This window comes from Maniola jurtina, chromosome 18, assembly GCF_905333055.1.
Source record: "Maniola jurtina chromosome 18, ilManJurt1.1, whole genome shotgun sequence".
NCBI lineage: Eukaryota > Metazoa > Arthropoda > Insecta > Lepidoptera > Nymphalidae > Maniola > Maniola jurtina.
In genome coordinates, this window is record NC_060046.1 from 2,368,392 (window position 1) to 2,392,640 (window position 24,249).

Genomic DNA, 24,249 nt, shown 5'->3' on the forward strand with positions numbered 1-24,249 from the left:
AGATAAATAATAAATAATTAGGGATTCTATCTATACAACTTTCAAAATTGTTTTTCTGTCGCTTGGTATATTTTAATGTTGTACACTTATATTTATGAGTTTAGAATTTCCTCCTCTTTCATTTGACATCCCACTCGATACAATAGCAAAAAAAAATTTTTTTGAGACCTCCATTTTTTTTAAAAGTAACATCATTAATTACCCTTCCTGTTGGCTTTGCCGCAGTCGGGTAAAAAACTTCATCCATTATAATCATAAGGATTAAATTAATTAAACATTGATGAGATATAATCCTAGAGCCCATATTTTAAATTCAACTCAATTTTCCTTTTGTTCATTTTTTCAAATATCATATTTCATTGTATAGGTATATAAAACACTCAATACTTCATTTTATTCAAAGTCAAAACGAAATTCAGCAGCGAAATAGGACAATCGTTCACTTCGTCACAAAAGTCTGGGTCCAAAACTTCACTGTATACGTCTCCTACTTCTTCATTGAACTCCTTTTCATGCACTGGTGCTCTGAAATGAAAAAATTAAGTAAGTATATACGTATACAGTTACAGTATACATATAAAATGTTTATCTCAAAGATAAATAACTGATATTATGTATGGCGATTTTTGATATTTTTCTCCCGTCCGAGTGCGCCTCCATAACGCCTCGTGGTGCTTTCAAGATAAACTGCAGATAAAATGCGCGGCGGGTGGTAATAATATATCAAACCGGAATCTTAGATGGGGAAGCGTTGTTATCATCATCAACCCATTGCCGGCCCACTACTGAGCATAAGTATCCTCTCAAAAGGGAGGGATTTGGCATAGTCTACCACGCTGGCTCGATATGGAGAACTCTCAGGCATGCAGATTTGCTCGTGATGTTTTCTTTTATATTTAATTGCTTAAATCCATACTAATATTATAAATGCGAAAGCATGTCTATCTGTCTGTCTGCTACCTTTTGTCAGCCCAACTGATTAACCGATTCCGATGAAATGTACAGGGTTAGCTTATATCCCGGGGACGGACATAGGCTACTTTTTATCCCAGAAAATCAAAGAGTTCCCACGAGATTCCTAAAGACCCATCCGTTTAACCGATTTGTATGAAATTTGGTACCGAGGTAGCTTGCGTCCCTGTAATTGATATAGGCAACTATTTATCCCGGAAAATCAAAAGTTCCCACGGGATCTTTAAAGTCGCGGGCATCCTCTAGTACCCCATAATTCTGTAAGTTAGAGGTGCATACCCGGGATCGTACCCCTGACCTCCTAAATAGAAGGTGCGGAGGCTTTAACCACTAGGCTATTACGGCTCTACGCCTCTTGGTGCCCTCAAGATAAACTGCGCGGTAGGTGGTAGTAATATATCAAACCGGAATCTTACATGGGGAAGCGTTATATGGGACAGAGCAATTTTATCTTGTTTTGCTCTAGGATTAGGGTATCCGAACACTTTATATTCATTTTCTAATTCATACTAAGTAATTGTTTATTTGGATTGATTTACCCACATACAAAATTGTAAAGTTTAGGTACATTGTACAAATGTGCCGTCTTGTATTGATCCATAATTATATTGGCGTCACTCAGAAAAGCAGGTATTATTTAAATATTTTTATCGAATTATTGGAATGTCCTCTCCAAAACCAACACAAAAAAAACACAAGTTTAATGTGTAAGGTTATCCGAGAGTTTTAATCTAAACAAACTAATGCCAAAATAAATAATTTAATTAGAGCGTGATTGCTATCACAACATCTAATTATTCAGTTCACAATCCAAATACCGAAAATATGCGATATCGCTCCGAATCTCAGAAGGAGACTGAACTAAAACCTTCAAAACACCCGTATTTATGCAAGTTCAATCTTGTTGGCCTCCTAGTAACAGATTGTATGACATCGAATGAGCCAAATATCGATTTTACCAAACTACCTTCATCAGCTAAATTAATAATTTTATATTATTTTTGACAACTCAAATCAACTTTTTAAAAATAACCTTACAGTTCGGCCGTCCTGAATTTAACACGCCCTCGTGTTTCTAAATAATCTTGTCAGTCGCGGGCTTCCTTGCCCTAAGTCAAATCGAAATCATGGGCTATCCTGCCCTCCGTCAAATCATTAAAACCTATCCTTGAACTGCCGAACCCTCAGTTTTAATATCAAGTCAACAATAAATCCAAACGACTAACTTATCATTCAATGTATACAAAATCTGAACCACTCATTGCAAATTACTTTCCAATTCACAAAAGACTAAATTATTAAAAAAAAAAAAAACTAAAAATTTTAATCACCAAATCAAACTCAATAAAAATTTTAATCAAATGTGGGTTGTTTACAAAAAGATACCACAGCGAAATTAAGACAACGTGAGACACATCCCACTTCTGAATTATTGGCGTCACTCAGAAAAGCAGGTATTATTTAAATATTTTTATCGAATTATTGGAATGTCCTCTCCAAAACCAACACAAAAAAAACACAAGTTTAATGTGTAAGGTTATCCGAGAGTTTTAATCTAAACAAACTAATGCCAAAATAAATAATTTAATTAGAGCGTGATTGCTATCACAACATCTAATTATTCAGTTCACAATCCAAATACCGAAAATATGCGATATCGCTCCGAATCTCAGAAGGAGACTGAACTAAAACCTTCAAAACACCCGTATTTATGCAAGTTCAATCTTGTTGGCCTCCTAGTAACAGATTGTATGACATCGAATGAGCCAAATATCGATTTTACCAAACTACCTTCATCAGCTAAATTAATAATTTTATATTATTTTTGACAACTCAAATCAACTTTTTAAAAATAACCTTACAGTTATATTCCATAATGTTATGTGCACTTATGGGTTGTTACTTAGACTCTGATCTGCGTGCTTACTTATATTTTGACTAGCTCATGCCCGCGACTTTGTCCGCTTGAACTAAGTACACAAATTTCAAACCCCTATTTTACCCCCTTAGGGGTTGAATTTTCAAAAATCCTTTCTTAGTGGATGTCTACGTCATAATAGTTATCTATTTGCATGTCTTTCATGATGTCAATGGAAAGTACCCTATAGGTTTTCTTGACAGACACGACAGACGGACAGCCAGACAGACAGACAGACAGACAACAGAGTGATCCTATAAGGATTCCGTTTTTCCTTTTGAAATAAGGAACCCTAAAAATCCAATAAATTGCGGTGTCTGGGCTTGTCATCGGCGTAATCAATCAGCGGCTACGCAAACCGCACAGGCTAATTCGACGGCGCTATTAATATGGCCATTAATGCCTCATTAGCTAAGGTAAGTACATACCTATGTATATTACCGTAGGTACTGGTTTATCATAATATTGTATGGAATGAGCTTAAAATCACATTGGGTCCTTTTGCTTCATACTTCACACTAATATTATAAAGGCCAAAGTTTGTATGTGTGTGTGTATGTTTGTTACTCCTTCACACAAAAATCACTGGACGGATTTGGCTGAAATTCAGAATGGAGATAGATAATATCCTGGATTAGCAAGCACATAGGCTACTTTTTATCCCGGAAAATCAAAGAGTTCCTACGGGATTTCGAAAAACCTAAATCCACACGGACGAAGTCGCGGGTGTCAGCTAGTAGTTAAATATTATGATCACGATTCAAAATAAAAATGATCATGCTGACATTTTGATATCCGTTAATACCAATTTTTTACTAAAAAATAATAGAAGGCTTGCTGATATTTCGGGTATTCGTAAGTATACCAATTTTCGACCGAAAACAGAAGGTTTATATTATAAATCCAGCAGTGATCATAAATTGAAGTAACTATGGAAATAAAAATGATCACACTTATAGGAAATAATATAAAGTGAACATAAAACCTAGTAGTTAACAGCCAAACGCAAGTGTAGAGCCATTGGTATGAATGTTATGAATTAATTCGCATAATTGCGATAATAAGCCGTTAAAAGCTCTTCTTAATAGTATATTTCATTACAAGTGCGGAAAGGCTGTCATTGCAAAGAGTTCCGACAAATGTCTACCCGAGCCGAGGCGTAGCTGAAGGCGAGGGTTGACAGTCGGAACGAGTTGCAATGACGGTTCCGCACGTGTACTGAACGACTATTTTTAATACAGTTGCGAAAAAATGAAGCAATTTAATAAAATAATAAAAACACAATAAACTCAACTAACTTAATTTTATTTAATTTAAAACAACTTTATTGTTAATAGATATAAAAAACTAGGGTCGAAATTACTCATTTTAGGCAACCAACAACTAAACTCGCAAACAACATTTCTGAAAAATGGCGCCAACCGTAGAATATAAGCAGAGTTTTTTTTTCTTCACCCATTCTGGTAGGCAAAGGGAACTATGCCCATACAGCCAAGTCTTCAGTAGAAGTTTTTTATTGATATGAAATGAAAATGAAATTTAATGAGATGAAATGAAATGAAACCTAACCAAACTCATTCAATCAAATCATTAAATCTGATATTGAAACAAATTAGTAGCTTCTTATTAGAAATACGTATTTGCATGAATCATAAAAACTTCTATGAATTTTTTTAGTAAAAACTTCATGGTTGGTTTTTCTTTTTAATATTATGACAGTTGGGAAAGAAAAAGCACGAGTGCGGGAAAGGTAAAGAAAAAGCACGAGTATGTAATAGCCCACATCCCGAACGCTATACGTACCTGCAATACGCCACTTTTTGAGCAACTGTATTAAAAAAGTAGTTCACAGAAATGAAATCACTAAAATTACGCACATCATTTCGGGACGTTTGAGAGTAAAATTACAAATGAAATCGAAACAAAAAACGACAATGATCATAAAAATTTAAATGATCATGCTGACATTTCGACTGACATACCTTTTAGACCGAAAATAAAATATTTAAAAATCCGGCAGTGATCACAAAATAGAAATAATCACGGAAATAATATGTGTAAATTAAAAATTTATAACACCCCCGACAAGTGAAGGTTACAGTAACTAGAAAAGAGCTGATAACTTTCATACGGCTGAACCAATTTTCTTGGATTATAATAATAGAACACTCGGTTTATTAGTTTAGGAGCTACGATGCCACAGACAGATACACATAACACAGATACACACGTCAAACTTATAACACCCCTCTTTTTGGGTCGGGGGTTAAAAATGATCATACCGATAGAAAATTAGTTAAGTGTTACAGAATATAAAACCTAGTAGTTAACAGCCAGCAGAGAGTGTAAAGACATTGGAATGAATATTATGAATTAATCCGCACACGTATAGATAAGCGTCACGTACGCGGATTATAAGGCAATTAACTTGATACGGAGAACATTCCACGTGGAAACACACGGGAAATATGGTGTAGTGCTGCTGATATTAATTCTATTTTTGTGCTGCAGAAGAGAGCCGTTCGAATGAAGGCCACGAGAGGCGAAGATTAGGCCTCATTCGTACGAGAGCTTTTTTAACGTCCGTTAAAAAAGCGTTCAAATAGAACAAATGCATCCTAAGTATCTGTTGATACGCAACTCTTTTTTATCGCGCACTGTTTTATGTCCAGCACAACGTCAGGTTTTACGCAATGCTTTTTTAACACTCGTGTGAATTAGGGCTAAAAGAATTGAAAGTTATGAGAGTATGACAGTGTATATTCAATACATTTTTAAAAATTTAGTCGGTATATGTGCATAAAAACATCAATAAATCAAACAAAAAATTACTGTTGTTATACTGTAAATACTAGAAATAAAAATAAACTTGCAATGCCCGCTTCTAGGCTAGGTAAGCAAATTCATTTACTGGTAATTGTGTACGTTTTTATTTGTATACAAATTACTTAGCTAGCTAGCTCCAAACTAAGCTTGAATAGCTCAATGGTGAAAGGAGTGGACTGAAATCTGAAAGGTCGGCGGTTCAAATCCAACCTGTTGCACTATTGTCGTATCTACTCCTAGCACAAGCTTTACGCTTAGTTGGAGGGGGAAAGGGAATGATAATTATGGCAGTCTTTAAAAAAATGTATCAAATGGCGCAATATGCATTCGTATGTTTACATGCAAAGAACACGCCGCGTTTAATGCCAGAGTGTACGATTATCCTGCGATTAACATGAACGCGTGATATTTCAAAGTTCTTGATATTATTATCGTTAAATAATTTGGAAGTACGCAACAAGCTAAAAATAATTATGCTCAAAGACCCATTTGTAAAAAAGTTGTAACTAAAACCCCTACTGCGATCGTCGTCTTAATAAACGCTGAAATATTAGAGTAAAATTGTTTTTCTGTCGCTTGGTACATTTTAATGTTGTTGTACATTTATATTCATAAGTTCAGAATTTTCTCCTCTTTCATTTGACACCCCACTCCATAAAATAACAAAAAAATTTAGAGACCTCCACTTTTATTGATGTAACATCCGTTAGGTCAATTTTTTTACAGACGGACAGACATACAGACAACAACGTGATCCTATAAGGATTCCGTTTTTCCTTTTGAGGTACGGAACCCTTAAAATAAAATAATAAGAATGAAAACCATATATTTAAACGATGTTCGTTTGAACAAAATACTTCAAAAGACATGACAATCACATTGTATCTGATTGTATGGATTGTATCGTTCTCATAATATGTAAAATACCTACTTTGTGAGGCTTTGGTAAGGCACTCACGGTAGAGCCTTGCGAGAGCTCCTCGGGTTTAAATAATACAATTCAAGTTAAATAGGAAGCAGTACGCCAGTATAACGTTTAAGTAACGCTATTTTCCTTTTGCGTCTTTCTGCGACTGCCAATCCGTACTTGGCCAGCATAGTGAACTTATAGTCAAACCCTTAAAATTGTGAAAGGAGATCCGTGCTTAGTAGTGACCCGGCGATGCGTTGAAGATGATAATGATGATCTTTTAATTTTTAAAAAAGGAACTTCAAAAAATTATTTTCATTATCAATAAGACCCGGCTAGCCTACTACTTTTTAACAAAAAAGTTAGTTTTTGTTAAAAGTAGTCGTCCAAAATTTGAATGTTGGTATTGTTGCAATCTGTGCTCCGAAGAGCAAGCGATGCCGTCTAATCTCTCCTTGGTCGTGTCGAATTTCCGTCTCATCGGAGTATGAGAATGAGGGAATAGAGTACCTACCCAGTGTAGTGTATGATTTATATTATGTGTTTATAAAAATGCGTTGATAGCCTAGTAGTTAAGATGTCGGTCTCTTAATCGGGGGGGTCAGGAATTCGATCCCGGACTGAAACTTTTTGGAAAAATAGAGCATTTGCTCTAACGGTGAAGGAAAACATGGTAAGGAAACCTGCACATCTGAGAGTTCTCAAAAAGTGTATGAAGTCTGCCAATCCGCACTTGGCCAGCGTGATAGACTAAGCCAAACCCTTTTAATTCAAGAAGAGACCGTGCTCAGTAGTGAATCAGCAATGGGTTTCGATGATGATGATGAATGACCCTGTGTATAGCTAGTCTTCCTTGAAGTTGGCCGCGCGAAATTTGGTTAGGAAAACCATATTACAGTGGATAGAAATAAACAAATAATTCTTACGTAAATATAACTCTTAGCAGGTCGTGCACAAGAGACTTTCCTGGTGGAGCTAAGTAACTCTTAGCTTCGCAGATGCATCTCAAAATACAGGCCCGGCCGTTTATATGGTGGCTGAAAAATTGGAAAAAAAATCATTGTAGTTGCTGAATCCACTCTGAGTTTCAAATGCAATAAATACAGCTGATATAGCTTGATAGTAGCCTCCTATTTGATAGGGAGGGGGGGGGGGGGGGGGGGCAAATCAAGCTACTATCAAATTCCTATTTGATAGTAGCTTGATTTGCTGTGTTCAATCTTACAGTGAAGGAAAACTTGCTGAGGAAGCCCGGATGCCTTTTTTTTTCATAATGTTGTTGTTCTTGCAATTGACCAGCACGGTAGTCTATAACCAAACCCTCTCTTTCTGAGAATGGGTTGTTGATGATGACGATTTACTACTTACTAATCAATAGCATTCTGAAGCCGTTGCCAAAACTCTCTCTTCTGTTGGTGGTGCAGCTTTCTTCTGAAGAAGGCGTTTGTGAACTTCGCGTCGGGAAGGGGGAAGAGAACATCGATCTCCAGCGCAAGGTTCCAGCCCGATGGTGCGTGAGTCATGAATGCTTTCACCAGCGATATGGTTATCTGCATGGTAATACAAAAGGGTTTTTATATAGTATGTAGTAAGCAATCAAAACATTCAGCGGGCGATGAAGAGAGCAATGCTTGGAGTTTCTCTACGTAATCAAATCTGAAATGAGGAGATTTGTTAGAGAATCAAAGAAACCAACATAGCTCAACAGGTTGCAAAGTTGAAATAGCAATGGGTAGGGCAATAGTTCGAAAATCCTATAGACATTTGGACCCCAAGGAGTTAGAATGTTGACCTTGCACTAGAAAGTGCAGCGTTTGAAGACCCCCCATCAGGTGGACAATAACGACATCAAAGGAGTCGCAGGGAGCCGCTGGATTCAAGTGACGCAAGACCGTGGCGTGTGGAACTCTCTACTAGGGATCTATGTCATCTGTGGACGTCTATTGGTTGACAATGATGAAGACAGACGCTGGAGCTGAGACCTGTTTTTTTTTACTAGCCCTTGACTGCAATCTTACCTGCTGGTAAGTGATGATGCAGTCTAAGATGGAAGCGGGCTAACCTGGAAGGGGTATGGCAATTTACATTAAACCCATACTTGGCTATCGCTTGGTGGTACGGCTTTGCTGGTAGGGTGGTAGCTGCTGGCAAATGGTATTCGCATTCAGATAGTAAAAGCATCTGCCGACCACCGTAATGGCTCGATTAAGAGAACGACTCTGTACCTACTTTTAATGATCATCACCATCAGCCTGTGGGCATCCAAGACATAAGCCTTCCCTAAAGAGCGCCTCCACAGCCAGTTCTCAGCCTTCCTCAAACAGCCGTTCCCCGCCAGCCCTTTATGTCATCGGTCCATTGTGTTGGAAGGTGTCCCACAATACTGTAGTTACTTTCAATAGGTACTTTTGTAAAATACTTCCGAAGCAAATATCTTAACATATCATTTATTACTAGCTGACGCCCGCGACTTCGTCCGCGTGGATTTAGGTTTTTCGAAATCCAGTGGGAGCTCTTTGGTTTTCCGGGATAAAAAGTAGCCTATGTGCTAATCCAGGATATTTTCTATCTCCAGCCAAATCCGTCCAGTAGTTTTTGCGTGAAGGAGTAACAAACATACACACACACACACACACACACACACACATACATACAAACTTTCGCCTTAATAATATTAGTGTGAAGTGTGATATTCTAAGGTATATGATTCCTCAGAGTTACCTTTAGTCTGGCTTTCTAGATATTTTGTGAATAGGAACTTGTAGATGGCAGCTGCACAGACTTGCTTCCTGTTATCGCCAGCTGAAGGCATCGGACTGTAATGCAAATCGCTTTGCGAATGGGCATTGTCCGTGCTGTTATTACCTACCACAGGCGAGGTCTATAGAAATCGAAACTGAACAAAAATGGTATAAAATACCTAATATATATTATTTTCTGAGTAAAATCTCTGTATGGAAGCTGTGATAGCCTAGTGATTATGATTAAACCTTTTATTTAGGAGGTCGCGGGCATCTATCTTGCGGAGCCTTGCTTTAACGGTGAAGGAAAACATCGTGAGAAAACCTCAACGCCTGAATTCTCCATAATGTTCTCAAATGTGTGTGAAGTCTGCTAATCCACACTTGGCTAGCGTGATAGACTTTATAGTCTGGAAGCTTTTATTGTTGACTAGCTGACGCCCGCGACTTCGTCCGCGTGGATTTAGGTTTTTTAAAAACCCCGTGGGAACTCTTTGGTTTTCCGGGATAAAAAGTAGCCTATGTGCTAATCCAGGATATCATCTATCTCCATTCCAAATTTCAGCCAAATCCGTCCAGTATTTTTTGCGTGAAGGAGTAACAAACATACACACACACACACACAAACACACATACACATACAAACTTTCACTTTTATAATATTAGTGTGAAGTGTGATGTGATACAAGATCTCTGTAATTTTGGTTGAAATTAGTTAAAATGCAGTAAAGAAGTAGCTACTTAGCAAATCAACTCCCATCGCCGGTGTTCCCACTAGATTACAACATGGGGTTATTCAAAGGGTGGACCAACAAATTCCTGAAAGGCCGGAACGCATCGGCGGTTCCTCTGGTCTTGCAAATGTTCATGGGCGGCGGTAATCACTTAACATCAGGTGACCCGCCTGCTTGTTTGCTCGTTATTTTTTATCAAACACATTTTATAGTATTAATGATGAGATCTTAAGATGAACTATAGACCATGAAACCATGATAAACATAGAACCATGAAATTAGGCAAGTTCCAATAATATTTGGCCTCGCTATTATTATTGTTATCGCTGTTAGCTTACTAGTATTTATGCAAATGCAATCAGATTGATTGATTAGGTAGGTACTAGCTAATTTTGTGAGCTTGGGTTACTGATTGCAACGGTTTCACTAATTTTAGTAAAGTAGTAAATGAAAGTAAGGCTTTAGGCAACAAAGAACCGTTATAGTTTTGATATGTTTTCTGTCTATCTGTCCGTTTGTCCGTCCATCCATTTGACCGGGGCATAGCGTTCAGAGAGTATTAGTAGTGGAAAGCTATAATTTGGCATATTCGCAGACGAACTTGTTTTTTAGGGTTCCGTACCTCAAAAGGAAAAACGGAACCCTTATAGGATCGCTTCGTGCAAAATATTCGAAAAAATACCCGAGTACGGAACCCTCAGCGCGCGAGTCTGACTCGCACTTGGCCGGTTTTTTGTAATATCCGTCACAGAAGCATCTTGAATCTTCTAAACAAAATAGATAAAGCCATACCTTATATTGGACACCAAGCATTCAATAAGATTCCAGTTGCAGATTCTTTATAAAATTCCAAATACTTTGAAACACGGGTCACTATCAGCCTCTATTGGATCGCCGTGAAACTATGCAGCTTTTATTCAAAAGGTTCTGTATAGAAGGGGTACCTACCCTTCTTTATGGATTCAGAACTTTTGTTCACTTGAATGAAATACCTGTCGATCTCTTATATGTATTTACTTACCTCTCTATTAATACAAAAGTGTTTTTAATAATAATAATATATTTCTTAAGCAAGAGAAACAGTTTTTAACAATAATTGAACTCCTTAAATTAGAATAACGAAAAGGAAAACATAATAAATATGTTACCCGATAGAGTGCTTTGACACCCGTACCTACTACGGGCACCGCAGCCTTCCCTCGGATCGAAGCAATTAAATTTATATCACTTGCTGTAACGGTGAAAGAAAACATCCCGACGAAACCTGCATGCCTGAGAGTTCCCTATAATATTCACAAAAGTATCTGTAGTCTGCCAATCAAAAAGTTTCCCCGCAATTTCCAAAACATATATTCTTGCGGACGAAGTCGCGAGCATCATCTAGTATTGAATATGGTTGTCCCATTCATATTTTATGATATCCATATCAATTCATTACATCGTAAAATTGAAATTACCCCCAAATTAATCGCCGCAATCCCGATTCCAATATTTGATTAGAATCGAGGCCTGTCATCAAATATATCATTTGGCTTACTAATTTATGAAATTATGTTTTATATTTTGCCTGAATGTGAAAATTATTAACTTAATATTTTAATCTGTAGTATAATTACGAATATAATTATGCAAAAGATATTTGAACAGATGAATTTCATTTAAAAACTAAAAATATTTCATTTATTCGCAAAATATCTATTTAAAGATCTGAATCAATGCTAGAGACAGACACACAGACATAGGCGTCAATTTATACACCCTGTGTATTGCTTGGGATTAAATTATTATATCGTTCATCTTTTTTGGAAAAAATATTAATTATTCAGTTCAACGACGTAATTTAAAAATATGCACTTATTTTGCAACAAATAAATACTTTTTCAGTTAACTATTAAAATTGTAACCAAATAAAAAATGTGGACTAACTAATTAATACATGGAACAACTGATTTAGATGTCACAGGCGTTTATGTTAAATTACTCTCAAATTGAACTAGTGTTTTCGTTTTTTTTTATTTGAGCCTTTCTTTATAAAGCAAAGAACTTCATCCAGCGACTCTCATATAAATCTTTAAAGGAAAAAAATATTCACTTACCACAAAATTAGTTCCATCAGGAAACGTCAGATGACGCCTCTTCCTTATAGAGTCTATCGACGTCTTCACATTTGGACACTTATCTGTACTGTTTGCACTAACGATAACTGTCATTAACATCACTAGAATAACGACTAGTATCCGCAACCGCATTATTAACTAACCTAAGTCTAACACTTTTATGGAGATTTAAGTTAAACATGTAATATAATCATTTTCCTACGACCCAGTCTCACGTGCTTCTGTAGGCGCATGACTGTTTACTGTAAAACTTAGCACGGAGTTACCTCATGCTGTAACAAAGCTTGTTATCCCAGTTTAGTTTTTTCAACATTAGGTACCAACTGACAGTTAAGCCGTCTACCCTGGTTATTTGTATATAACTTAAAATTTAAAAACCCCCGACACAAAAATCTCTATAAGAAAACTAGAAAAGAGCTGATAACTTTCAAACGGCTGAACCAATTTTCTTCGATTATAGCTAAGAATACTCTCGATCAAGCCACCTTTCAAACAAAAAAAAACTAAATTAAAATCGGTTCATTCGTTTAGGAGCTACGATGCCACAGACAGATACACAGACACACAGACACACAGATACACACGTCAAACTTATAAAACCCCTCTTTTTGGGTCGGGGGTTAAAAAGGAAAAGCTGACTGACTGACTGACTGATCTATCAACGCACAGCTCATACTACTGGACTGGCAGGACTGAAATATGGCACGCAGATAACTATTATGACTTAGACTTAGAGAAATTTTCAAAAATCCTTAGCAGATCTAAGGATTTTTGAAAATTTAATCCCTAAAGGGATAAAACAGGGGTTTGAAATTTGTGTACCCCCGCGGATGAAATCGCGGGCATAAGCTAGTTATCAATTATATCCTGCTAAATAAACCACTGTACCAATTGGTGAAATCCTGTACTTTTAGTACAGTCGTAGGCAAAAGGATCTGGGAGACCATCGTATCATTATCCTAAGAAATCCTACTATCATTGGATTCTTCTCCTCAATTGGTATGCTCTTTTAAGAGTGGTCGTGGCTATGATATGATATGGCGTGGTTCTCTTTCACTGTGGCTCGTCCAATGTCCTTGATGGCATTACGTGCACATATAAAGACATGTGTGTTGCAGAACGGATTAAGTTCGTCCTCCTCAGACCACCTAATTAGGTAACGACGAGACGTGAGCTCTCCACTCGACCTTTATAGCATGAGGTGTTTGATGGTATAGTCCGTAAACAAGTGTAAATTAAAAATTTATAACACCCCCGACAAGTGAAGGTTACAGTAATAACTAGAAAAGAGCTAATAACTTTCAAACGGCTGATTATAGCTAACAACGCTCTCGATCAAGCCACCTTTCAAACAAAAAAAAAACTAAATTAAAATTGGTTTAATAGTTTAGGAGCTACGATGCCACAGACGGATACACACGTCAAACTTATAACACCCCTCTTTTTGGGTCGGGGGTTAAAAATGACTTCTCACGCGCCAGTTTAACTCTATGGGGCAACTGTCATGTCATGTCTAAAATCGTACTTTTGACATGATATTTGACACATAAAGTTAAAATGGCGTGTGAGAAGTCATTTTTAGGGTTCCGTACCTCAAAAGGAAAAACCCTTATAGTTTACTCAATATGATAAAGAAATAATCAAATATGATAAAGGAATAATGCCACTGAATAAATATCGATACCGAGCATAAAAAACTTTAATTAAATAAATGAAATTTATGAAAATTTACGTTTTGAATGGTTTTGAATATTCACTGCGGCGCGGCGTTTACGCCAATCTGGTGGAGTTGAAATGGTTGTCAGTTTTTCATAGTCGCAAACCAAATTGAAATCTATCAATTGCCGTTCCATTTTTTCCCTTTGTTTACATTTACTAGCTCAATAGAGATTGTGAAAAAGAGATATCAGATTAAAAACAAATTGGATAACTAACTTAGGTACGTTAGAATTTTTTGGTTCGGTTTTTTTTTATAGATATTTGTTTTTGAAATTGATGTCCGGGAATTGTTTCAGGGTGTGACGAGTGTCTGAAACATTTTGGAAATTGAATAAAGCTACGGATGTTGCCTGTCTGTCGGAGTCCTACAGGAATCAGGATATAAGTCAGATTTTTTGGGGAGCTAGCCGTGCACCTTCCAGCTTCCCCACCAGTGGGTGCAAACGGAATTTGTCTTTAATTTTTATATTGCTTTTTTTTTATTTGATTTCCTGGAATTATTAATCCAGGGTGTGATGAGTGTCTAAAATATTTTGAAAATTTAATACAGCCATAGAGTTTGTAGTCTGTCGTTATTCTACAGGATAATACACTTCGGAGAGTATGCTAGTAACTATTTGATCTAGTTCCCCCTTGCCATTTTACGATTCGATCTTTTTAAGCAATCAAAAATCACTGGAAAAGTAAAACATCGTGAGGAAACCTGCATGCCTGATAGTTCCCCATAATGTTCTAAAAGAAGTGGATGTTGGACAATCTGCACTTGACCAAAGTGAGTTAGTTAAGTAACCCTTCTCATTCCCATAAGATTTGTCCTCAGTAGTGGGCTGGCTATCGGTTGTGATAGTGACGATCAAGTAAGATCATCACCTACCATTAAGTGTTCGTTAAATCATAAGTAAGATTTACTGTCATCGGAACCCTTATGTAGGTTTACCCATATCTCAATTTTTAGCCGACTTTGAAAAAAGGAGGAGGTTCTCAATTCATCGGAATCTTGTTTTGAATAAAAATATGATAAAACTAGGTAGAACCTCTATTTAACCACCTTAGAAGCTGAATTTTCAAGATTTTCTTAGCAGAAATTTACGTCGTAAATTACGGTAGGTAATTACGTCGTAATAGCTATCTGCATGCCCAGCTCGATTCGTCCTGTGGTTTGAGCTGTGCATTGATAGATCAATCAGTCAGTCAGTCAGTTAGTAAGCTTTTTCGTTTATATACCTATGTATGTTCAACCTAAATTTTAAATAGGGTAAGGAATATCCTTACTATTGCTACGAAGTGTAGCAGGCCTGTTCGCTGACCCGGGATGTTTGATCAAAGAATTAGACCGACAGACGTCTCCACTCATTACGTTAGTTTAACACCTTCGCGGATTTCCTCCGAGCGATCCAATTTATGCTCTACTGCTCTCACATTAATGTTTACATTTGCATTTTGCGAAACGTTCCGAAATTTTCTGTCGCCAGTAATTTGCAGAACTATCTGAACTGTACCTACACATTTCTCAACCTTCCGTAACAGTTTTTATCTGTTTTAACATTTTATTTATTGCATCAAAACTGTGAAATACGAACATTGATATATAATACCAGATGATAACTTCATCCGCGTGAAAATAGATTTTTTAACCTATGGGTTTGAAATTTGAATAGCAGACGAAGTCTCGGGCATAATCTGTTAATCAATAAACAATACTAAAGAAATCGTATTTATTTAACAGTTTGTTTGCATTGAGGATATAAATTGGCGCAATTTCCTTTTGCTCTGTGGGCTTCATCGTAATCCCTGTATAAGTCACCATCGAATTTACGACCCTCGGGGAGCCTGAAACGTAGAAGGAAATTTTTCAATTATTTATTTGGCATTCAATTAATTATACGGTACTCTGCTTACCTACTCGTACTTTCCTTTGTAGCCAAGTTTCAAATAATACAGCGTTTAAGTGACATGCTAAGAAAAATAAACCAGGGATTCGATTCTGAATCCCTCAGCACTGAAAAATTCCATCGATTTTTCGTGATTTTTCTGTTTTTTTTTTTAATTGGTGATAACCTAGTCAGTGGTTAAGATGTTGGCTTTCTAGTCCGGGGTCCGGGGTTCGATCCAGGGCACGCACCTCTAACCTCTCGGAGTTATGTGCGTGCTAAGCAATTAAGTATCACATGCTTTAACGGTGAAGGAAAACATTGTGAGGAAACCTATATGCCTGAGAGTTCTCCTCAATGTTCTCAAAAGTGTGTGAAGTCTGCTAATCAGCACTTGGCCAGTGTGGTAGACTATGGCTTAACCCTTCTCATTCTGAAGGAGGCCCGTGCTCCCGTGATTATTGATTAATCATTACATGGAATCACTTATGTGATGATTGATGATAATGATTAATCATAACATGGAATCACTTATGTGTTGGTTGATGATAATGATTAATCATAACATGGAATCACTGATGTGTCGGTTGATGATAATGATTAATCATAACATGGAATCACTTATGTGATGATTGATGATAATGATTAATCATAATATGGAATCACTTATGTGATGATTGATTAATCATAACATGGAATCACTTATGTGTTGGTTGATGATAATGATTAATCATAACATGGAATCACTTATGTGTTCCAACATATCTCAATATTTACTATGTTTTGTTATGAATGCCGTTCCATACATTTAATTCAATGCCAAAGACAAAGAAACCCCCCAACTTTATATAAATTCCAGACCAAAAAAAATGTTGTCAAAATTCTCCTCATACATGTGAGCGACCCTTTGTCAGGATAAAATATAACAAATAGCATAATAAAAATAAATGGCCGCAAATAATACAAAAGACTCACGTAAAAGTGGCTCTAAAGATTTCTTCTAAAAACGTGCCTTGGTCTGCACCACCCTTTCCCGTCTCGCATAGCAGACGTAAGAGGCATTCTTTCCCCGTCCACCCCAGTCTGGAAAATGCAAAAGAAATTTTGAGCTTTGCTCTCTTTGGAGACAACTTTGAGGGATGAGTAAGCTCAATAGGTTCATAATAAAAGGATGGACTGAAATGTGGTAAGTCGAAAGTTTGAATCTAATTTATTCCTTGGATTAACGAAAATTTCACTACCACATTCATATTTACCTAATTGTAATACAAGCTAGATATGTATTTTAAGAATTTAAATTCATTGTTTTTAATAAGATAATACAATGAAATGCTGCATGTCATCAACTTTGAACACATCTTATACAATGAAAAGAAAGTCCTGACTCACTCATTGACTGACTTGTCAATACCCAGCACAAACCATTGGACCTAGGCTAGAAAGCTGATTTTTTTACATAGATTCCTTTTATAATGTGGACAATGAACAAGGCCCGGATTTTTCGAAATTTCAATAGGGGCGAAGCGAAACGAAAGGATAAAATGTCTCCAGCATCCAAAGCAACCCAAATTAAAATGCAACTCTAAGCAAATACGTCTTTACAGCCTGCGAAGATAATTACTATCAGGCTGCAAGAGTTACAAATAAATAATCATGTTTTAGAAACATATGAACGTGTATTAGTCTAGGTTTTCTCCATAAATCCTTAAGGAATTCCAGCCGAGTAAAATTAGGGCAGGTCCCCTACTGAACCAATATGCATATTGGTTTATGGCATTAGAAATTGTTTGGGCCTCAAATGGTCGATACCAAGAAAAGTGAGCTTTTCCTAATTTACACGGAAACCTTTTGTCTTTAAAAATCCAAAAAAAAAAACTGTAAGAAATTCTCTCTTCGTTAAGATATTGTAGAATTTTCTTAGCGGAAATTTCGTATTGTATAATCCTGAGCTTTGAAACTTGTTTGTTTGGAAAGTTGACAAAATATGAAGCTAACGGAAATACGAGTTTTAATCTGGAACATTCTAGAGACTGTTGATCCTTGTTGTAGTAGTAAAGTGGAAAATTATTGTTGTTGTTACAATAATAAAACTAGATTATACACGTGACTTCGTCTTCTCTTTGAACTCTTGGAGCTCTTTGATTTTTCGGGACAAATGAAGCAGTATTAAGCAGTATTAATACCCTGTCTATGAGCTATCTGCATCACTAATTTCAGTCAAATCCGTCTATAGTAATTTATGTATAAAGAACACTAACACACACACACACACACACACAAACTTTGCCTTTATAATAAGTGTGATAGGATAGTTGCGGTATTATTTTGAAGTAAGTACTTTTAAAGCATTTATTCATGAAAAAACTAAATGTTCCAATTACACTCGTTTGACATAAAACATGCATAAAATGGTGATAGTCTAGTGCTTATAAGATGTTGGCCTCCTATTTGGGAGTCGGGGGTTTGATTTCGGGCACGCACCTCTACTTTTTACAGTTACATGCTTTTTAAGAAATTAAATACTAATAATAATAATAATAATAGTTGATTTAACAGTGAAGGAAAACCTGCATGCCTGAGAATTCTCCCTAACGTTCTCAAAGGTGTGTGAAGTCTGCTAATCCGCACTTGGCCAGCGTGGTAGACAATGGCCAAACCCTTCAAATTCTGAGAGGAGAGCTGTGTTCAGTAATGAGGTATCATATAAAATTGGTCAAACTCACGCTTGAATGAACGTTTCCAAAGGTCCATAAAGACTTTGCCGTCCTTCTCTATGAAAATTGATAGCGTCGTCGTCAAGACCATCAAAAATTCTCATATTTTTCTGTTTTGTATGCAGCTCTTGAATTGTTGTTGTATTATACTCCTCTACTCCATGCAAATGTTCATCCACACTTCGCTTAGCAAACGCTGGATTTACAATGGGTCTCCTAAAAACAGTTTTTTGTGTATGAAAATTTTGCAGACAATATTACAAGTGCAAATTAAAAATTTATAACACTCCCGACAAGTGAAGGTTACAGTAACTGTAAAAGAGCCGATAACTTTCAAACGGCTGAACCGATTTTCTTGGATTATAGCTAAGATCACTCGATCAAGCCACCTATCAAACAAAAAAACTCAATTAAAATCGGTTCATTAGTTTACGAGCTACGATGCCACAGACAGATACATAGATTTTTTTTTTTTTTTATTCACTATAGGCAAGCGCTTGACCACAATCACACCTGATGGAAAGTGATGATGTGGTCTAAGATGGGACGCGTTTACCTAGAAGGTGCCTATTCACTCTTGTTTTAAAGATACCCGGATTGTAATTGGTAGGAAACACAGGTCGCGGGAGAGTATTCCAAACCTTAGCCATGCGTATGAGGAATGAAGACGCAAAACGTTTCGTGCGTGTAGATGGAATGTCGACGACATAAGGATGGAAACTCGCCCGACGTCTTGCGGTGCGGTGGTAAAATGGTGAAGGAGGGACAAGATCGAAAAGTTCCTGTGCACACTCTCCGAAATATATCCTATAAAACACCGATAAGCCGGCGACCTTACGGCGGTGATCGAGACTTTGAAGTTTCGCCAACAAAGGAGAGTCTTCGCCAATGAGTCTCCTAGCTCGACGGTCAACGGCATCCAGAGCTGCTAGTTGGTACTTAGCAGAGCCATCGTAGAGGTGACTGCAGTACTCCATGCACGACCTGACTTGTGCTTGATACAAAGTTATCAGTTGGCGCGGCGTGAAGTACTGCTTGACCTTGTTAAGAATGCCTAGTTTTTTTGCGGCAGTCTTGGCTTTGGCTTCTATGGAAGATACACACGTCAAACTTATAACACCCCTCTTTTTGGATCGGGGGGTCAAAAACAGGGTATCACTAACGTGCGTTTACCGCATATCGTATGATCACTTAATTTATTTATTATATACATACTTTCGATAAGGGACTTTAGAAAGGACGTTTCCCTTCTCGTCCAAGTAGTATAACAGCTTAGAAACGCCGTTCCTGTTCTGTGCGGTGAATAATTTGTCGTGTTTCTTGAGTTTGAGGAGTAAATCTGGGTCCGTGGGCAGCTCCCACGCTAATGCAGCGGTGTTGCCAAACCACACAATGTCGCCCACTTGTAGGTAACCTTGATTTTGGGCGCAGAATACTGTGGAAAATAGATATTTTATAAGCTCTATAATAGGCTTGCGACTCCTGTACTCCACCTCAAGAAAGTTCTAAAGGTATTTCGGGGATCGAGTCTAATCTGAATACATAATCCTTCAATCAAACTAATATTATAAAGGCAAAAGTTTGTGTATATGTGACTCTGTGTGTGCGTGTATGTTTGTTACTCCTTCACGCAAAAACCACTGGACTGATTTCGCTGTTTGGAATGGAAATAGATAATATCCTGGATTAGTACATAGGCTACTTTTTATCCCGGAAAATCAAAGAGTTCCCACGGGATTTCGTAAAAACTTAAATCCACGCGGGCGAAGTCGCGGGCATCGGCTAGTTATATTATATGGGTACCTTCAAGTCAAGTGTGAATAGGCATCTTCTAGGCAAGCGCGCTCCATCTTAGGCTGCATCATTACTTGGTCTGATTGCAACCAAGCGCTAAGTAGTCTATAGATTAAAAAAAAAGTAAAAATTGACTTTGACTGACTGATCCATCAACGTACAGCTCAAACCACTGGATGACAGATAGCTATTATGACGTAAACATCCTCTAAAAAAAGAAAGGGTTTTTGAAAATTCAACCCCTAAGGGGGTAAAATAGGGGTTTAAAATTTGTGTAGTGAGCTAGTCTTTGTAACGAAATTCCGCTGCTAGTTTTATGCTGAGATCTGTAGAGCACTCTTTGACTTTGCTCAGACTTAAGACACTGGTAAAACGAGACAGCGTTATACCGCTGGTATAAGTCTGTCTCGTTTTAACTGAAACTTAAGTCTAAGCAAAGTCCAAGAGCACTCTATAGATTTCAACCTTAGACTTGCCTTGACATAACATAAGTTTAAAAATCTTCTCCCTTCTCTTACTGATAGGAGACCAGTACTCTGTAGTGAGCCGGCGATGGGTTGATATGATTATGAGATACCTAACTGAAACGAGCTGCCATCAGGAAAAATCAGGAACCTTTTCCGTCTGGATAAAATTCTCGTAGATCCTTCTTCTACGGCAAAATTGTTTGTATTTGGTTCTGTAGCTAAAACTATTTCTAGTGAAAGTAGTGTACACACAATTTTGAAGCTTCGTATCTTCATTTTAGGAATAACTGAAAAAATGGAAATAATACCTAAAATTAATGACATAACATGAAACTATCTTAACAGTCTTAAGAGGGCTCTCTCCGTCACACGTTTCATACAATCGTAGTTCCAATTTTATTTGAATATTAAGCAACCAAAGTCCATGAAATTTTGCAGACATATTCTAGAAACTAATATTCCCCAGATCCAGATTTCTGTTAAAATATTCGGTTTCAAAGTTACGCAGTCTTAAAAATTTTCATACAAATCTTTGAGCCCCTGTTATTTTAAAACTACATATTTTTAGAAAAAATCTAAAACACCACAGACACAGATATTAGTTTCTAGAATATGTCTGCAAAATTTCATGGACTATGGTTGCTTAATATTCAAATGAAATTGGAACTACGATTGTATGAAACGAGTGACGGAGAGAGCCGTGTTAATCATCATAGTTTTCAATTAATACTCTTATGTATCTATAGTTGGCCGTAAAATTTCGTTATCATATTTTGTGACATCAATATAAGTACAATTAATCAATATTTCACAAAGACTTAGATTTCTATAAACGATCTTGTAATGCTCCGGTCACATTAATGTTAACGTCAATGCCCAACAACGCCATAATTATCGCGATAATCAACGTGTTAAACTGAGTAGCCATACTTGAACATGCCAATTGAATTGGGGTTAAAATCCTCTAACGCCAAACGGCATTCCGTTTGCCGTTGCCGTTGTACGTTGATCGTGGCTACATCTGCGTTTAACGGGAAACGCCATTGAACATCGCGTTGTTGGTCGTTAATGTGGAGGGGCCTGAAGAATGAAGAAATCCCCTTCAAAAAATAATCTAGGAAATATTTACTTCAGTAATGGAGCAGCTTAGAACTGTTCTAATGGACCGTCCTTTGTCCTTTGTCCGGGACGTGAAAAGGTTTTACTCCGCTTTTATTTCCTTGAAATAACAATCTCTATGCGGAGTGGGAAAATTAACTACAATTAATCCCGTTTCTAACTAACATGGCTTGCTGTCTTCCTTTGGATTACCACTATTATTATTTCTAATCTACTCACACTACACAGTATAATGTATTATTAAAGACAGTCTACAATGTACCTACTCGTATGTCTATTTCAGACATAGAAGATTACCCATGCGGCAAAGGGTAATTGGGAATTTTTAGGGAAAGGAAATACGGAATTCTTATAGGATCAGTTTGTTGCCTGTCTGTCTACCTGTCTGTTTGTCTGTCTGTCCATCTGTCTGTCGTATCTGTCAAGAAAACCTATAGCGTACATCTCGTTGACCTAGACTCATGAAATTTGGCAGGTAAGTAGGTCTTATAACACAAGTAAGTAAATAAGTTAGGTCAGTGGCTATCATTCAGTGAGTTATTGAATCACCCCCGTAGGTGCCATCATAGTTTTAAGTAAGCAGTCTATAAGTCTGAGAAATAACTTTATTATTAGCAGCTACTTTACAATAAAAAAGCTCTTACCTGATTCGGGAGAAATGTTAAAACTTCGGATCTTATTCAATTTTATGAAACTTCTTAATTTTCTTTGGCAAAATTCGGATTGTTTGTATACTGAAAGTAATTTAGGGTTCTTAACATTGTGATAAATTAATTTCATTTAAGGCAAATAACAACGAAAGAGTACCTATGGAACAAAAAAAAATCTTGTATATAGATAGGTTTATAGATGATCCCGGCTACCACCCTGCAAGCTGAGTCCCTGTAGAACAAGTGTAAATTAAAAATTTATGTGAAAGTGAAGGTTACAGTAACTAGAAAAGAGCTGATAACTTTCAAACGGCTGAACCGATTTTCTTGAATTATAGCTAAGAACACTCTTGATCAAGCCACCTTTCAAACAAAACAAACGAAATTAAAATCGGTTCATTAGTTTAGGAGCTACGATGCCACAGACAGATACACAGGTACACACGTCAAACTTATAACACCCCTCTTTTTAGGTCGGGGGTTAAAAAGGACCTCGGATGGGTTAAAAACTAGTCAGGTTTACGTCCACTAATCACGTCAGTATAGCCAGGATTATCTATATTTATAATGAAAATCACTCACGATAGCTTAAACGCGTGTACACAGATATAAAAGCTCCTAAACAAATAAGAAAAAATTACCTTCGAATCGTGTTCACTTATTTATCGCCTTTATGCTATCCAAAGACAATAGCGAAGCTCAGACAAATACCAACTGATCCCGTTCACTCATTGGCAGCTCGAAGTATCAAATTTGTAGAACAGCTCGAATAGGGACAAATTTGTTTACACACAATTAAGGCCTTCGATACTAGTTCAGTACAGTCGTGAAAAACAGTTTTATCTATACTAATATCCATACTAATATTATAAATGCGAAAGTGTGTCTGTCTGTCTGACTGCTACCTTTTCACGGCCCAACAGTGTAACCGATTTTGACGAAATATTTGTACAGGGTTAGCTTATATCCTGGGGACGGATATAGGCTACTTTTTATCCCGGAAAATTTAAGAGTTCCCGCGGGATTCCTAAAGACCCATCCACTTAACCGATTTGTATGAAATTTGGTACCGAAGTAGCTTGCGTCCCTGTAATTGAAATAGGCAACTTTTTATCCCGGAAAATCAAATAGTTTCCACGGGATCTATAAGAATCTAAATCCACGCGGACGAAGTCGCGGGCATCCACTACTTAGTGGATATTAGTTTTCATTCTTCTTCTTCGTGGCGTTTAAGCTAAAAATATAATATTATACAACAGAACACAATATTACATTAGAATAAGTTTAAATAAACTTTGACAAATGCTTTCGAATCGCCAATTAGTGAATGTACAGTTATTCCAGCTGCTCGATTCCGGGAAAACTGCATCAATCATTATTACAATCGCAATCGTTGTGATTGGCTGAATTTATGGTATTCTTGTTGTAACAATACATTGTAGTGTAGTGAGCGAGCGTCAGAGATCATTGCGATCGTGACATTGTAGCTGTCATTCTACCGCAGTCGAAACGCAGGATTCCCTTTCCTGTTCATCTTCTTTGTCGTAACACTCTTGGCAGAGCGGTCGTGGTCATCATGAAGTGCCGTTTTTGGGGGCAGATGTTATACGCCTCACGAGCATTCGCCACTTCTCCCTGCTGGTCGATACTGACTTCACCAGAACAACTAAGAGAATCTTTGAATAAATAATTAGGTA

General features: G+C 37.1%; 1 protein-coding gene across 2 annotated transcripts; it reads right to left on the reverse strand.

The window, feature by feature from the left end:
- Nucleotides 1-261: 261 nt before the first annotated feature.
- On the reverse strand, nt 262-22,272 carry LOC123874334. 2 transcript variants are annotated; one of them, XM_045919609.1, is made up of 7 exons: nt 22,165-22,272; nt 20,894-21,070; nt 19,738-19,957; nt 18,532-18,738; nt 16,784-16,891; nt 7,553-7,663; nt 262-525 (listed from the first exon to the last, which is right to left on the reverse strand). In XM_045919609.1, exons 1-7 carry the CDS (start codon nt 22,187-22,189, stop codon nt 381-383), a joined length of 993 nt encoding a protein of 330 aa, XP_045775565.1. In that variant the 5' UTR covers nt 22,190-22,272; the 3' UTR covers nt 262-380. The 2 variants fall into 2 exon arrangements, with proteins under 2 accessions (XP_045775565.1, XP_045775564.1); XM_045919608.1 differs by lacking the exons at nt 16,784-16,891; nt 18,532-18,738; nt 19,738-19,957; nt 20,894-21,070; nt 22,165-22,272 and adding exons at nt 7,995-8,176; nt 12,198-12,467 and having other exon boundaries at nt 278-525.
- Nucleotides 22,273-24,249: the final 1,977 nt, after the last annotated feature.